Source organism: Ylistrum balloti, unplaced genomic scaffold, assembly GCF_031769215.1.
Source record: "Ylistrum balloti isolate Yb309-2 unplaced genomic scaffold, AGI_CSIRO_Ybal_v1 Utg370008, whole genome shotgun sequence".
Lineage (NCBI taxonomy): Eukaryota > Metazoa > Mollusca > Bivalvia > Pectinida > Pectinidae > Ylistrum > Ylistrum balloti.
The window spans coordinates 1240226-1256631 of record NW_026782082.1 but is presented as its reverse complement, the minus strand read 5'-3'; the positions used below and the strand labels follow the sequence as shown (position 1 = coordinate 1256631).

Sequence of the window (16406 nt, the reverse complement as noted above, 5' to 3'; positions counted from 1 at the left end):
ATACACAAATAGCTGTATTGTAAGGTTTCGTTTCAGACTGATAATTAATCAAAATTGATTAAAGTGATTTAGATTTGATATAGAAGGCAATTTTCAAAATAATGGTCATCTTGCCCACCATTCAGCTATATTTTGTAATTCATGCAATTTTAATCACTCTCGCACTGCTAATTTATACACTTTTCCCTACCCTGGAATAATAATTAAATAATATCTTGTTAATTAATAACCAACAAGAAGACTAAGTTGTTTATAAAGACGGAAGAAAAAATATTTCCAATGGCACTGTAAATTTTTTTGCTGAAAACAATACATGTGCATCTACACAGTTTTTATAACCAAAACGTTTGTTCTACAAAACTTTCACTCTGTGATAATTCCTGTTCTTAAATATCCATAGGCCATACAAAATTTTCAATGAGAGTTGAAACAAAAACTTTGCACAAAAAATCTTGGGAAATTCTCTTTTTTCAATCTCATTTTGAATAGCAAAATAAGATGATAGTATTTACACTGAATACTGTGTGAAAGAACAGGGAAAACACTCGTTCCTGTAGGGTGTCCTGACCAGGAATTAAACCAGTGTCTCTGGTGTGATAATTAGCCACCACTACAAACTGAGCCAAAGAAGTATATGCTATATCAGCTCAGAGACTGTATTTAGCACTATATACAAGCCATACCGACCCGCTCCTGTTACACCAATCCCTGTTTTTCTTGAGATTTCCTAAATCTCAACCAAAGACTCCAAGTACCACAGCTTTAGGGATTTTGTTGGGCGCCAGTGTTAAAGAACAGGGAAAGTAAACACTGACCTGCTCCATTTACAACTGCACGTACAAGAACAGATTTTCCAAAAGAATATATATATATACCCCAATATATAATTTATTTGAAAAGAACATGACTATTATATTCCTATGAAGGCTCTAAGCATGAAATATTAACTTCAGTCTTTTTTTTATTCAATCTATATATATGACATATCTATAAACCAGTTGTATTTTAAAAAGGTTACGCAAACATTTGATTGAGTAGAATCAATATCTATATATCTGTACCTCATAGGTCATGTTGACTTTAGCGTTAGGATTATATTGTCAGACTAACATACGTCTATGGTCCTGACATGTTGTACTTAACATGTTTGATCTTTCATATTTTCAACATTTCCCATACCCTATACATGTGTACAGGGTTAATTATGTTGGCAGTTTAAAGTATTATCACCTAAAACCTAAAATAAAAAGAATAAGATATTTTCATATGTATGATGTACATCAAAATGTTATACCAATGACTAATGTCAGAAGTAAGCTGTGTAGCTCCACCCCCTTCTTTTTTTTACATGTCTAAATTTTCAAATCTTTATTTTTTATATCATAAATAAATACCATAATTGAATTTATACAAATTAATATTTTGAACTTTGAGAGTAAATAATCTTTGTTATACTTATTGAGGGAAGTGGTATTACATAAGTCGGAGTTCATATCATGGATTACATTTATACCTGTTATGTAATTCAAGGTTCTGTTCTTGAATGTGAATTAGAATAAGTACAATTTTGGTTAAAAACAACCAAAGTGGATGTTTACCACTAAACATGAAGATGATATGAATTTGCTAAACCAACTATAGTTTTCAAAACAATTATATGTTAAAAAAATACCAGTGTGAATTTGTAGCATGTATATAATTTTGACACTGCCTATAAAAGTACTACAATTCATTGTCTCCTTGTGATAATATACCCGGACCTGGATAAAACAACATTACAGGTTTTCTTAAGATATTTAGTCATTATAATCACTTCAGATTGCTGTAGTTACCTAACGCAGCAATGCTGTCACTTAATTATCTAATTATCTTACGACCATATCAAATACTATCTGTCCTTGGTAGGGATTGAACCATGCACCCTCAGATCTTCACCTTATGTTGGTAAAGTCTGAAATTCTGCTGACTCATCGATTCCTGCTTTGATTATTCACTGAAAGCTTGAAGCAGAAAGGATACATTTTTCACAGAAGTTATGAAACAGACGATAAATCTCATTGTCAGGTTACAGTATATCTATATTCTATCATTTTTATGAAATGTTCAAAATGATGATTATTACATCTTTGATATCCCTTTGAATGTTGTTATAATTAGAATGTCTGCAAAATTTCATCAATAAAAATTAGATGGTTTTCCCAGTTTCACAAAAATTCAATGATTTTTTTTCCTAGTGTCATTGAAATCAAATCCTTATTTGCAGTTGATCATATTCTGTTTCCTTCGTTTAAGAAATGGAAACACATAGGTATTCATTTTTTGTCATAGACTATTAAGTTCTGATAAGTTTTGTTTATTAAATAATTAATTACCTACATCAGATAGTATATATAATTCCCAACTGCCTTGTTCTGACACCAGCCTTTTTGTATGTGTGTTGATAGTCTGGATTTAGGTGTCAGACAGTGCAGAATTCTATATCTTTAGACCTGTCACATATACTGTGCAGTAGTCTCTAACTTCTATCTCTAGGTAACTAATATCCTGTCATGTCTAGTGTCTACTTTCTCCTGTAATTATGTAACCTAGGAAAGTCACTGATATTCTGTCATGTCTAGGTGTCTACTTTTCCTCTGTATTTATGTAACCTTGGAAAGTCACTGATATTCTGTCATGTCTAGGTGTCTACTTTCTCCTGTATTTATGTAACCTTGGAAAGTCACTGATATCCTGTCATGTCTAGGTGTCTGCTTTCTCCTGCATTGATGTAACCTAGGAAAGTTACTGATATCTTGTCATGTCTAGGTGTCTACTTTTCCTCTGTATTTATGTAACCTAGGAAAGTCACTGATGTCCTGTCATGTCTAGGTGTCTACCTTCCTCTGTTTTGATGTAACCTAGGAAAGTCACTGATATCCTGTCATGTCTAGGTGTCTACTTTCTCCTGTATTGATGTGACCTTGGAAAGTCACTGATATCCTGTCATGTCTAGGTGTCTACTTTTCCTCTGTATTTATGTAACCTTGGAAAGTCACTGATATCCTGTCATGTCTAGGTGTCTACTTTCTCCTGACTTTTATGTAACCTTGGAAAGTCACTAATATCCTGTCATGTCTAGGTGTCTACTTTCTCCTGTGTTTATGTAACCTTGGAAAGTCACTGATATCCTGTCATGTCTTGGTATATTGTACATAGTTACTTTCACATGTATTGATTTTATTGATCTGTTTATGGTAAATATAGCTTTGTTTACCTGTATCTACCTGAACAGGTATGTAATCTACTTGTTCTATTAAGAATGCAGTGCACACCTTTAGCCTATAAATGAATTATTTTAAGTGGAAATCGACTTTATTTCAAGAAGCTTTTGAGAGATATTTTATGAATCTGACTGTTTGTCAATGTAGGTTTGTAGGTGTGGTATAAAAATGAGCAGGTGAAACAATAAGGCGTGGAAAATCCCTGGAATAAATTAGCAGTTGGTTGCTAGGTTTTTACACTTGATATTTTTAAAGATCAAAGGAAAATCTAAATGACGAGATTTATTGCATAAAAAAAATTACTAGAAGTGTATTTGTATGCTGGGTTTAACACATTGTGAACATCAAGTGTCATATTGAGGTGGGGTGTACTTGTCACAACGGTGGTGACTATCTTACTGAACAACATACAAGAGGCCCACCACATGTCATCCAAGGCAATAAGAGTCAAAGGTCATAACCATGACATCACAGACAGGTCCATTTCTCAGCTCTCTGACAGAGACAAACAGTCATGGTCGCAGAACATTAAACCATGTACCTCATATCGTCACATTCTGTCTACTGGTTTCCCCATTTACACTAGAACAGTTTCTATGACAGATTGTATAGGGATATGGAGATCTGGGGTTGGAATATTGAAGAGTAGTGACAATGCAATTTACTTCACTAGTGTTAAATAAGTCTTGGCTATGATATCATGACTGGTTTTGTTTAATTAACACCTGGTTGTGAATGTCTGTTTCCAATGGTTTCCATTATGTCACAGATTTCTAATGGGATTGTCATGACAAAAAGAAAATACAGGAAACCTATATAAACATGTATCATTTTGATACAGATGGTCTTTAAAGAGAGTATTTGTAATACAGGGGTGGCCTTTATATACAGGTATTGTTATAGTACAGATGACCTTTATAGACAGGTATTATTATAGTACAGATGACATTTTACATAGATATTGTTATAATACCGGTGGTCCTTATAGAGAGTATTTGTAATATAGAAATGACCTTTATAGACAGGTATAATAATGTATTAGTGGTCTTTAAGACAGGTTTGACTGCAATTGGGGTGGTAAGCGTACAGGTAAAGTTTCTTTTTTATGAATATTTGCAAAAATATTTATGATTTTGTAATACACATCTTTCACCTTCATTTCTATTTCATTTGAAATTGATATATCATGTCACGTTAAAAAACACATTTTATGAAATTACTTGTGAATACTGGGAAAGATTCTTAATGTATTAACAGGAAATGCTCACTGATGTGTAATGTCTTTAATACAAAAACTACAGTCATATTTGTTTTTATTTTTTATACATACTTTTAGACATGTCATTCAGCGATTTGTTTACATTTAATTTTAATCCAGACATCTTTTATTTCTCAATGGGGTACCTGTTCTGAGCAGGTAATTAAATATGTGATACCATCTCTCAAGCAGACCTGGTAACCCTAAACAACATAACACTCCTGTATAAAAACTATTTTCTTGTAATTTACTTTTACTTTTAAGAATAAAATAAATGTGGAATGAGATTTGGGTACTGACAAGAAACGCATAAACTTATATTTGATTGATGTGACATTGACATGCAAACCTTCTGTTTAATCAAGGAGAGATTGGTGGTGTACAATTTATACATGAATCAGTGTATAAGTTAACTGTCTGTAAAGTCTCTTGGAACCCCAATCAATTTGGAAAACTGACCACAAATTTCAGTACTGTTATTTGCTGAGTACACTGCCCCATTAAAAGTCAGGGTAATTTTGATGCGGGTTTCCGTTAGGTAGCTGGTAGCTACCTAACTGAACATTATAAGGGAGGCCCATCACATCACATTCAAAGCAATTGGGGTAAAGTGTCTTGCCAAAGGACACAATCATTTTGGCATGTCTGTTTCATAACTTTCTGAGAAATATAAACTGCCACAGGTGAAGAACATCAAAGTACATACTAAGGATCCTAACCAAAGGTGGCATAGGCCCACTCTGTACCAACTGAGTCTTGGCAGAATTTTCTAGTCTAAATTCATCAGAGCATACTAATAAATCAATTTTAGAATAAGTTTTGCATGAGAGAAATTTTGTTAAAACAAATTTCTACTATTTCAAACTTCACAAGTGAAGATATTGCTAAATATAGGTCTCTGTAATGTAGATATTGTTTATACCTGTGCCTCATTGGTGAAGAAATTGTTAAATATAGGTCTCTGTATAAAAACCCACCCACATCTATTCTGGCTTATTTCTATCACTAACGTACATAATGTTTAAAAGTCCTGTAATAGGCTCACACCTGAAGTCACATATCAGTGATGGTTTTGCCCCCTGAGCTTATCACAAGATAGATACAATATTGTTTACCATACAATTTATATTTACTTACATTGACAGTGTCATCAATGAAGCAGAAGACACTTACTCTTCTGGAACACCTGGTTTATTTTCCTTGTTTTTTTTTTTTTTCTTGCCTCTATGTAACATTTTCTTTTCTCATATTTTGCCAAGTTTTATTGAATTGGTGTTTGGTTTATGATTGTTAAATGTTGGTATTTATTTGTAGCAATCTATGAATAACAGAATATTGTTTTTTTTTTCTAACAGCCCGTTGGCCACCTACAACAGTCTGACAGACAAAAACCTTGCAGGATATTTCTCCAATGTCCGCATGCGACGCCACCTTCGGAAGTCTGGACTGGTAAGTCTTGTTAGTTTGTTATATAAGATGGAATAAAAACTTTCTGTTTGATAAACCACGAATTAAACTCTTTAGACGTTAATGCTCTCTGTGATGGTGACACAAAAATATAGGAATAATCTAAGTTAGATTAAAGTAAATAAACAATAATGTGTTTATATTGTACTTTTTGCCAGTAACACTTTTGTAGATTTACACCAATGAAAAGAGATAACACAAATCATCTTATAAGATTGACAAATCACAAAGCCCAGTACAAAAAAACAAAAAACCAGACATCTGAAGGGGTTGTTTACTAGTAAGGTGACATTCAATTCCATGGTAAACTTTCATTTCCATGAAAGTCAGCAAACAATGCGACACAAGTTCTCTCAAGTTACTCTTTTATGTAAATATAAAAATAAATTTACATTATTTTTAACCTGCAAGTATAGAGGACCATACAACAGGAAGAGTTAAAACTGTTTAATAGTTGACATGTTTCGGCATGCTAGGTATGCAGTACTCAGAACAGAGTAACATTTCAATATACACTTATTTCTCATCTCTACCTAGCAATTACACACATTATTTACAGATGACAGTTGTTATTGGGATGTTTACATGGGCTTGTTATCGGGATGTTTACAGGGGCTTGTTATCAGGATGTTTACAGGGGCTTGTTATCAAGATGTTTACATGGGCTTGCTATTGGGATGTTTACTGGGGCTTGTTATCGGGATGTTTACAGGGGCTTGTTATCAGAATGTTTACAGGTGCTTGTTATTGGAATGTTTACTGGGGCTTGTTATCGGGATGTTTACTGGGGCTTGTTATTGGAATGTTTACTGGGGCTTGTTATCGGGATGTTTACAGGGGCTTGTTATCGGGATGTTTACAGGTGCTTGTTATTGGAATGTTTACTGGGGCTTGTTATCAGAATGTTTACAGGTGCTTGTTATTGGAATGTTTACTGGGGCTTGTTATCGGGATGTTTACAGGGGCTTGTTATCAGAATGTTTACAGGTGCTTGTTATTGGGATGTTTACTGGGGCTTGTTATCAGGATGTTTACTGGGGCTTGTTATCAGGATGTTTATGAGGCCTTGTTATCAGGATGTTTACAGGGGCTTGTTATCAAGATGTTTACATGGGCTTGCTATCGGGATGTTTACAGGGGCTTGTTATCGGGATGTTTACTGGGGCTTGTTATCGGGATGTTTACTGGGGCTTGTTATCGGGATGTTTACTTGTTATCGGGATGTTTACAGGGGCTTGTTATCGGGATGTTTACAGGGGCTTGTTATCGGAATGTTTATAGGGGCTTGTTATTGGGATCTCTATGGGGGCTTGTGAATGGGATGTTTACCTAGGCTTATTATCATTGGGATGTTACCTAGGATTATCATTGGGATGTTAACTGGCTGATTATGGACCCATTCCCAAATTATATAATACATTCATCTCAGCATTATTCATGAAATTTGCTGAACATTTTCTTCTGAATGGGTTAAAAAGTCTCAAAGCAACGAAAATAAAAATGTTTGATACTTTTATGTAACTTTTTGAAAATCTCAAACGATTTGATTTTACAGATCAATTCTCGAGGTAAAATTATCTCTGAGAACCAGTACAGACTGAATATGGCTCGCAAAGAACACAAAAAACATGTCAAAGACCTTCTATCACAAGCCATTGTACACAAGACTCTTGACCTTGAGCGTACACGACAGGTGGAGATCAAACGCAAACTGGAGGAGATCGGAAAGATTGAATTGGTTCGCAGAGTTAGAGTATGTATCAATTTTAATCCTCTATTTTATTGAAGATTTATTTCAGATGGGTATTTTTAAAAAGAAGGATCAATACCTTTGTAGAAAAATCTTTGAATATTAGTGTCTAAAAGCAATCGGATTATCAAATTTCTATATACAGGAATAGGAATGCTAAATCAGTTGTCAGTACTTCAAGAAGACATCCTGTGATTGATGGCTTATTTTTGAAACGTTCTAATCGTTGCTATTTTAGAGGATGGAATTAAGGGACGAAAATTTGATAAATTATCATATTATTTGTTCTTTGAAAATATAATGAGTAGACAAGTTAAAGTGCATCTAGATCTCTGCTTCAAGCTCTTGATGAAACCATAAAAATTTGAACCACAAAAAATACCTTTAAAGTGTAAACACATTAATTTGCTTCTCAGTTTTGGATGTAAAACTGATCTATATATCTTTGAAGAAGTCATTGTGGTTATCAAGTTCTGCCAATAGGTATTTTACTGATATTTGGAAATATGGTTGAACTCTCCACAGAAAAATTGAATTATTAAACTGGAAAGGAATTTTTTAAATTCTTAAGTTGTAATACAATTCATCAATAGGTTGCTGAGTCTTCGGTAGGTTTTGCTGGGACAGGTAAAACTGTAAAATATATCAACTTTATATATATTACTGCTTTTTTGGATTGGTTGATAGGCATGCTACTTGTCTGTCCTGTTGTCTGTATGAGGAGGTTGGTTAACTTGTCTGTCCTGTGGTCTGTATGAGGAGGTTGGTTAACTTGTCTGTCCTGTTGTCTGTATGAGGAGGTTGGTTAACTTGTCTGTATGAGGAGGTTGGTTAACTTGTCTGTCCTGTTGTCTGTATGAGGAGGTTGGTTAACTTGTCTGTATGAGGAGGTTGATTAATTTGTCTGTCCTGTTGTCTGTATGAGAAGGTAGGCTTACTTGATTATCCTGTTGTCTTTATGAGGAGGTATGTTAACTTGTCTGTCCTGTTGTCTGTATGAGAAGGTAAGCTTACTTGTTTGTCCTGTTGCCAGTATGAGGAGGTTAATTAACTCATCTTTGTACAAAGAGATAAATTAATTTGTCTGTCCTGTTGTCTGTATGGGAAGGTAGGCGTACTTGTCTGTCCTGTTGTCTTTAAGAGGAGGTTTTTAACTTGTCTGTCCTGTTGTCTTTATGAGGAGGTATGTTAACTTGTCTGTCCTGTTGTCAGTATGGTAAGGTAGGCTTACTTGTCTGTCCTGTTATCTATATGAGGAGTTTGATTAACTTGTCTGTCCTGTTGTTTGTATGAGAAGGTAGGCTTACTTGTTTGTCCTGTTGCCAGTATGAGGAGGTTACTTAACTCATCATGTACAAAGAGGTAAATTAATTTGTCTGTCCTGTTGTCTGTATGGGAAGGTAGGCGTACTTGTCTGTCCTTTTGTCTTTAAGAGGAGGTTTTTAACTTGTCTGTCCTGTTGTCTGTATGAGAAGGTATGCTTACTTGTTTGTCCTGTTGCCAGTATGAGGAGGTTACTTAACTCATCATGTACAAAGAGGTAAATTAATTTGTCTGTCTTGTTGTCTGTATAAGGAGGTTAGTTAACTTGTCTGTCCTGTTGTCTGTATGAGAAGGTAGGCTTACTTGTCTCTCATCTTTATACAAAGAGGTAAATTAATTTGTCTGTCCTGTTGTCTGTATGAAGAGCACTTTAACATGGAATATATATACTGTGTTCTTGTTTCCTTAAGATGTTTTCCATATTAATGAGTTTTATAATTTCTGTAATGCTTTTGGTTTGCTCCTTGTATCTCAGGTGAAATAGATATCCTCAATTTATATCATTTTGAGTTATACATTCATAAATGAAGACTTTAAAAAACTATGTGATCCATGTTTCCTTTTTTTCGAAATTCTGTAAACAAAAGGAGATGTTTAAATTCAACAGTAATAGGACATATTTCCTCTTATTTATGGAAATTATGGAAATTCTTATACTGTTTAAGGAAACATATCCAGAAAAATGCAGGTATTTTGCATACAGATTTCAGGAAAATAATGCTTTTAAATATTTTTAAATTTGTTTTTACAATTTTGATAAAGATATTTTTCAGACATTATGTGGCACATTTCTTCACCATCTGTGAATTTACACAAACCATTCCGGTATAGCTAGTCTTTTGTTTGGCTGTTTTGATCTTCAGGATTATGGATAAAATACAAATTCGTTTTCGCAGCCACTGAATAATCCTAGAACATTTTCATTGAGTCTAGTTACATAGATTTCTCTAGATTTGTCAAAAAACTGTAAAACTTGTTATTTTCGAAGGCTTCTGTTTGTCGAGGACAGGGAACGAAGAAAAAAAAATAAATTGATGCCTTCAAAAGAAAACTTAAAGATAAATCCATTGTCTTTCTTATGACTATTTGGAAATAAACACATCGTTTTTATGCCATTGTACACCATTTTTCCTCCAAGCTCCTCTTCAAAATTTAGAACCATCGAAAATACTAACATTTACCATAATTATATTCACCGTGAAGTGGTGTTAATGGATTTTTGATGACAGTGGAGACTTGTAGATGTAGAGGGTAGAACTTTCATCTATCTATTATTTATAAGTACAGACACAATGACTCTATAGATATGGATCATCACTTCAGAAAGAGTATTAAAAACCTTTCAATATTAGAACATTGTACCAATCCCGGGATTGTATTGCATATGTTATCGGCTTTTACCTAGATCACTAGAGTTAACTCGGGTGTGGTTAGTCCTTCTATAACAGGAAAATATTGTATGGAATTATTGTCATGTTAACAATAAAATCAAGATGTATTTTTATGTATAGAAAGGTTTTAATGTCAGTGTTTATGATATATCTATTAATTAAACAGTTTCTGTCTAAAAACCATAAAGGATAATTTTATTTAGAACTGATGATTTTAATATGTAAAAGATATAAATGGTGTTTTGATATCTTAAAGATGAATTTAATACATTGTATTAAAAATTTATATGTAATTTTGATTTTTAAAAGTAATGATTTCAATCAAATTCTGTTTAATCATCAAAATAACCTATTTATATTTAAGAATGAGTGAGTTTATAATATAAATTTTAATTTTATAAAACAGGTCTTATTTGAAATTTATGAATGTAATGAAAAAAATCATTTTTACATGAATACAAGTTTAATTTTCTGAAACAAGACTTATAAATTCTTTCTATTTCTACTGAATTGATGGAGAATATTTCTCACTATATAACCACACACTTTGTACTTATGATGTCATAATAGCACAGAATACTGCCATATGCTTGTTATAGAAAGGAAATACAGCATAGCATATGTTATAAAACATGAAATATTAAGACAAAAAAAAAACCCATTAAAAATGTTCAAAATTTAAATAGATTTAAAATAAATTGCATGGTGTCATCGAGAATTGAATTGATGTCATTCACGGACAATATGAATGACATTTGGATATTAACTTATTAATCAGTAAAACAATTTTGTATTAGATGATAATTCCATTTTGAATAAAACACAATATTTATAAAAGGATTGTGACAATAAATTTGTGAAACATATCCAGTTTGAGTATCGCGATATTCCCACAACGATTGTGATGTCGATTGTGATCCGACGGTAAAACAAAATCAATAGTTTTAATTTCCTTAATGGTTGTTCTGTCAGCACCTGTGAGTCAATTAACTGATCATTGATTACACATATAGATATATATATACTCCCATAACAATTGTCTTAGCTCTCTGCCTGGCCAAGTGTGTTCATATTGTCAGCATTTATACCATATATAGTCTAAAAATTAGGCCTACCATTCCAACTGTATGGATTAAAAATATTGAAAAAGATTTAGACTTGGATTCTCAAAATTTAACAGCCCTTGTGTTGTAACTTAAATAAATAAATTTACATATATTTTTAGAAATGTCAGTTTTTTTATGTATCATAGGCTTGTAAGCCTGGAAGTCTATAATGTAATATTGAAGTATCCCCCAGTGTTAGACTAGTGAATTTTCTTACCCATACTTAGAAGTCTACATAAACTGCTGCCTACTGGTAAGGACTAGACCATCTGAGCTTGATGCTTGACATAGGTAAGGTAGGGTACCATCGTGTTTCACTGACGAGAAGAAAATCAATTCAGGATTAATAAAATACGACTGGGGCTGTTGAAGGTGGTTTTATTGTGTCTGTTTGGGAAGTGTCAGATATTCATGTGGAGTATAATAAAATCAACTTATTCACCTGATTTCACATTTGATGGTAGTATTATATTTTATAACCACACAATTCATGTTTATATCTGAGATAACCACGAAATACCTGTGTTACCTCCCTTGGCAACTTGGTCCCTGATAACTGATTTACATCTCTCAATAATTTAAGACCATACTGACCTATTAGTGGCCTTGGTTTTCATTGTGAATATTTTAATAATAAGAAAATACAAAACAGACCTATTTTTCATGCAGTGTCTAGATTTATAATTTTTGTCCTGACTTTTTACAGCAACAAATTTATGACACTTGACCCATATAATTTGAATAGTGGTTACAATATCTCTAAGGTTGTCATTTCTGACATCTTCACATCAGTCAGAGGAAACATTTTGAAAAATCACATATGTTCAATCATTTTCCATAGGCTGCGAATAAGAAATCCCAGTGTGCTGACATTTTACCTCTGTTGACCCCAAAAATGAGAAAGAGGCCAACACCATCTGTTGTGGAAGAGGTGGTTGATGAGTTTCAGAATGCCCTTACTTGTACACCAAAGCATGTGGTTAGTGACCACCGTCCACTGCTGTTACCATGGCAATGTCACCGCTCTCACATTGTTATGTGAATGGATTGATTTTGTGTACTTAATGCTTTTGTTTCTAACAATGGTTTGAGTGGAATATGATAAAGGCAATCAAATTTTGTGAAAATCTAATAAAATTATCTTTTTTAATGTAGGGATGGGAATGTGAAGTTTTTTTGTTTCTTTATGGTTATTTTCTGTGACAATATTCTACTTAAACCTTATAGATATAGAATTAACAATTATTAAACAAATGTAGACTTCAGATAATTTCTGTGGAAGTATTTGTACTTTCAGAAATGCATGGTTCAAATTGAAATCAATTATCCTTTGAAAATGTTGATAGATACTCATGACTATCTTTATTCTCAGTCAAAGTATGTGTAAGTGATACATCCATTAAAAAAGAAAATGAAGAAGAGGATAAATTAAATGTTTATTTCCCTGTGGAATACAATGCAGTATCATACCTGCATCCTCACCACTCAGACAAAACAACTTGTATTGCTTGGTTACCTGTATCTAAAGCCTAGCTGCCTCACCGACTACGTGGCTTGGTTTGTGTTCGATTGTATGGGATGTGCTATGAATAATGGATATTGCTTTTATCAGACCAATAAAAATCAGCCTTGTATTCCAATTAGGCATTCTGTCAACGATTCTGTCTGTACTTCTCTGTAAAAATAATAACTGTTTTCAATACAATGAAAAATCCCTTGTAAGCCAGAGTTAGATATATATAAGTAGTATGTACAATGTACTGTAGTTCAGTGGTGATATGACTATTCAAAAGAGATTATATAGCCCCAGATCGCTAATACATTTAATACAGGGTTTAATTCTTTGCTAATTCACAAGGCTTGGTGGCGTGTGAATGCAGTAAGTCTCATGCTAATATCTGTCAGACTTACATTTGGGTTTGATAAATTTGACTCCAAACACCTTTGGAGTCATCGGTAGAAATCATTACAGCCAAGCATCTGGGAATTTATGGAGAATATTTTGGTAGCGAGACACCTGGGAATTTATTGGGAATTCATCGGTAGCTGGACAACTGGGAATTTATGGGGAATTCAATGGTATCTAGACACCTGGGAATTTATTGGGAGTTCATCGGTATCTAGACACCTAATTTGAATGGGAATTCATCGGTGGAAACTGTTACAGTCAGATACCAGTGATTGTTCCGGGAATTTGATGGTAGAGAGTGCTATAGCCAAACACAAGGAAATTTATGGATAATTTATTGGTAAACTTGCAGGATGCATTGCATGCAGAATTTCATAAAGATCTGATCATTTTGAATAAATTATTGTTATTCCCATAGGAGATATATCTAAGTATAGGAACACACATTAAATGCAGTATTGACAAGTACTGCATAAGATAAAACTCACATAACATACATGTTACCAGGTATAATTATTATCATACGCCCAGTTTCTCCAAACTAAAGAAAAAAAGCCGGGAGTGCAGTAGATTTCAATACATGTAGCATTGTTATAAGGCTTCTGATTGGACGGACACAAATGCTATTTTAGGAATTTATTTAGTCTGATCATACTCCCTTTTCTCATTAAAATTATTTGATCTTTACATAATTCCAACACGTTTTTGTTTTTTTAACCCTGAAAACTTGTTTCCCATTTGGTCTTCCAAAATTCCCACACCTTTGGAGTTTTTTTACCCCTGAAAACTTGTTTCCCATTTGGTCTTCCAAAATTCCCACACCTTTGGGGTTTTTTCCCCTGAAAACTTGTTTCCAATTTGGTCTTCCAAAATTCCCACACCTTTGGGGTTTTTCCCCCTGAAAACTTGTTTCCCATTTGGTCTTCCAAAATTCCCACACCTTTGGAGTTTTTTTCCCCTGAAAACTTGCTTCCCTTTTGGTCTTCCCAAATATATTCTCTTCCTAAAATGATGACAAACTTCAATATGGTATCATTACGGCATGTACTGTTTGACATTTAATGTAATACCCTTGTTTACAGAGATCACTCACAAGATGGAATGAATACGTTATATATATATAGTTTTGTTTTGCTGTGACTTACACTTTACTGAATAACGAGGAGAGTTAGTCTTATTGTTTATATATTGTTTTTGTATTGGACTAATAACTAATCCCTGTTGTTGCCAGGCTTCACGTGGTCGCCGTGGTGATGAAGAAATTTTACCGTATCTGTCTCCAAGGACAGGTAGTAGGTCCTCCAGTGGCCGCAGACGACCAGTCAGTGCCCCTTACAAATATGAGGAAGTAAGTTTGGGACTATGGTCAGTATAGGACCAGTGGTCAGTGTCCTCTGTCAGGAATATATCATTAGACCTATCTACAGACAGAACCTCCTTTTAAGGTCATGTTGTCATTTAGGATTGACCTTTGTTTCTCCCTATCTTGTCTTTAAAATTGACTTTTGAATTTTGTCCATCCTGTCTTTAAAATCGATCTCTATTTCTATCCAATCCCATCTTTGAAACTGAAGCTTCTTTTCTCTCCATCCTATCTTTAAAATCTTTCTTTATTCTGTCAAACCCTGTCTTTAAAACTGACCTTTGTTTTCTGTCTGTCCTGTATTTTACTCTCTGTTTTACATGTACAGGTAATATTTCTTTGTATGTAAATATTTATTGACCATTTTCCAATTCAGCTGATAGTTTCAACTCGATATTGTCATTTTCATGAAAAAGTCTCACAGACATTCAAACTGAGTCAATGCTGCTGCAGAAAACAAGCTAACATAATTCAATTGGAATATTTCTTGACCTCTTGACCCTTTGTTTGAACCATTGACCTCGAATAATCCTTTTACATATGTATATACATGTATACTCCAGCAGTATAATTTCACTCTGAAGAGTTTCTTTAAAAGGTATAGAAAAGGATAAACCTTTCCATATTTCTTTTGAACTCTTTGATTTTCTCAACATTCTTTAGTCTGATGCAGTTTCTTTCATTGTCACTGCAAATTGAATTCAGTCAAGCATGACCAGCTTTGTAATGTTTCAGAAGTGATGTATGGCTTGTCAAAAATCTGATTCACCTAAAAGCTTGAAAAATTAACACTAAGTGAAGCATGGCTAATTTTCCATTTAGTTCATATGTTTGTTTGATGACTTGTTTTATAAATTAATTGTTGTGAATGAAAGAAGCATTTGGACAAATAACATATTTAACAACATATCTGCCTGTGATTTGAAGCTTCATGTCCTATAGTTAGAGATATATTTAACAAAAATAAACAAAATTTAATTTGTTGTGTGTAAAACAGGTATCTTATATATTTCAATACTCTTTAAAAAGGAATTTAATGATCAATTGGATGAAAAAAATATTGCATTTAACAATCTGTAATAATGATAAGAATTTGTGTAAAAATTTCTTTGAAAACCTTACATATAGAATATCTGAAGAGTCCATTTATGAATTTTTATCTCCTGTAAATATGACATCAAATTCATTTTCAATTTAAATTTCTTTCTGACTTACTTTCACTTATAGTCATTTTTATGTACCTACATGTGTATAAACATGAAATGCTGATTGTCTGCCCTTGTTTCCTAGGTGATATATGTAGATGAGAATGGACAACCTTTGACCCCAACCTCAGAAATGATAGAAGAAAGCCACTCCCCTACCCGTTCAAAGGGACAGGAAGAAATAGACACTAGACACTTGTATGCGGTAAGGATCCATGTTATATGTCCCTCCTCTATGTTATATATATCATGTCAGAGGACAATTTTAATGTTGTTAACAAAAAGAAGTATAAGATATATTCAACCCAATATTGGAAAAACTATTTTTATGGAGATTAACATTTTCTAGTGTAAATCTTTCAGTGATGTCAAAA

At 33.3% G+C, this 16406-nt stretch overlaps 1 protein-coding gene across 1 annotated transcript in view; it reads left to right on the top strand.

Annotated features, from left to right (window-relative positions):
• LOC132548296 (serine-rich adhesin for platelets-like) overlaps positions 1-16406 on the top strand; it is a 76365-nt gene that overhangs the window by 290 nt on the left and 59669 nt on the right. The window contains exons 2-5 of the mRNA XM_060212151.1: positions 5874-5967; positions 7541-7738; positions 14696-14812; positions 16118-16237. Of these exons, the coding sequence (XP_060068134.1) occupies positions 5874-5967; positions 7541-7738; positions 14696-14812; positions 16118-16237 (529 nt within the window). The remainder of the gene's footprint in view (positions 1-5873; positions 5968-7540; positions 7739-14695; positions 14813-16117; positions 16238-16406) is intronic.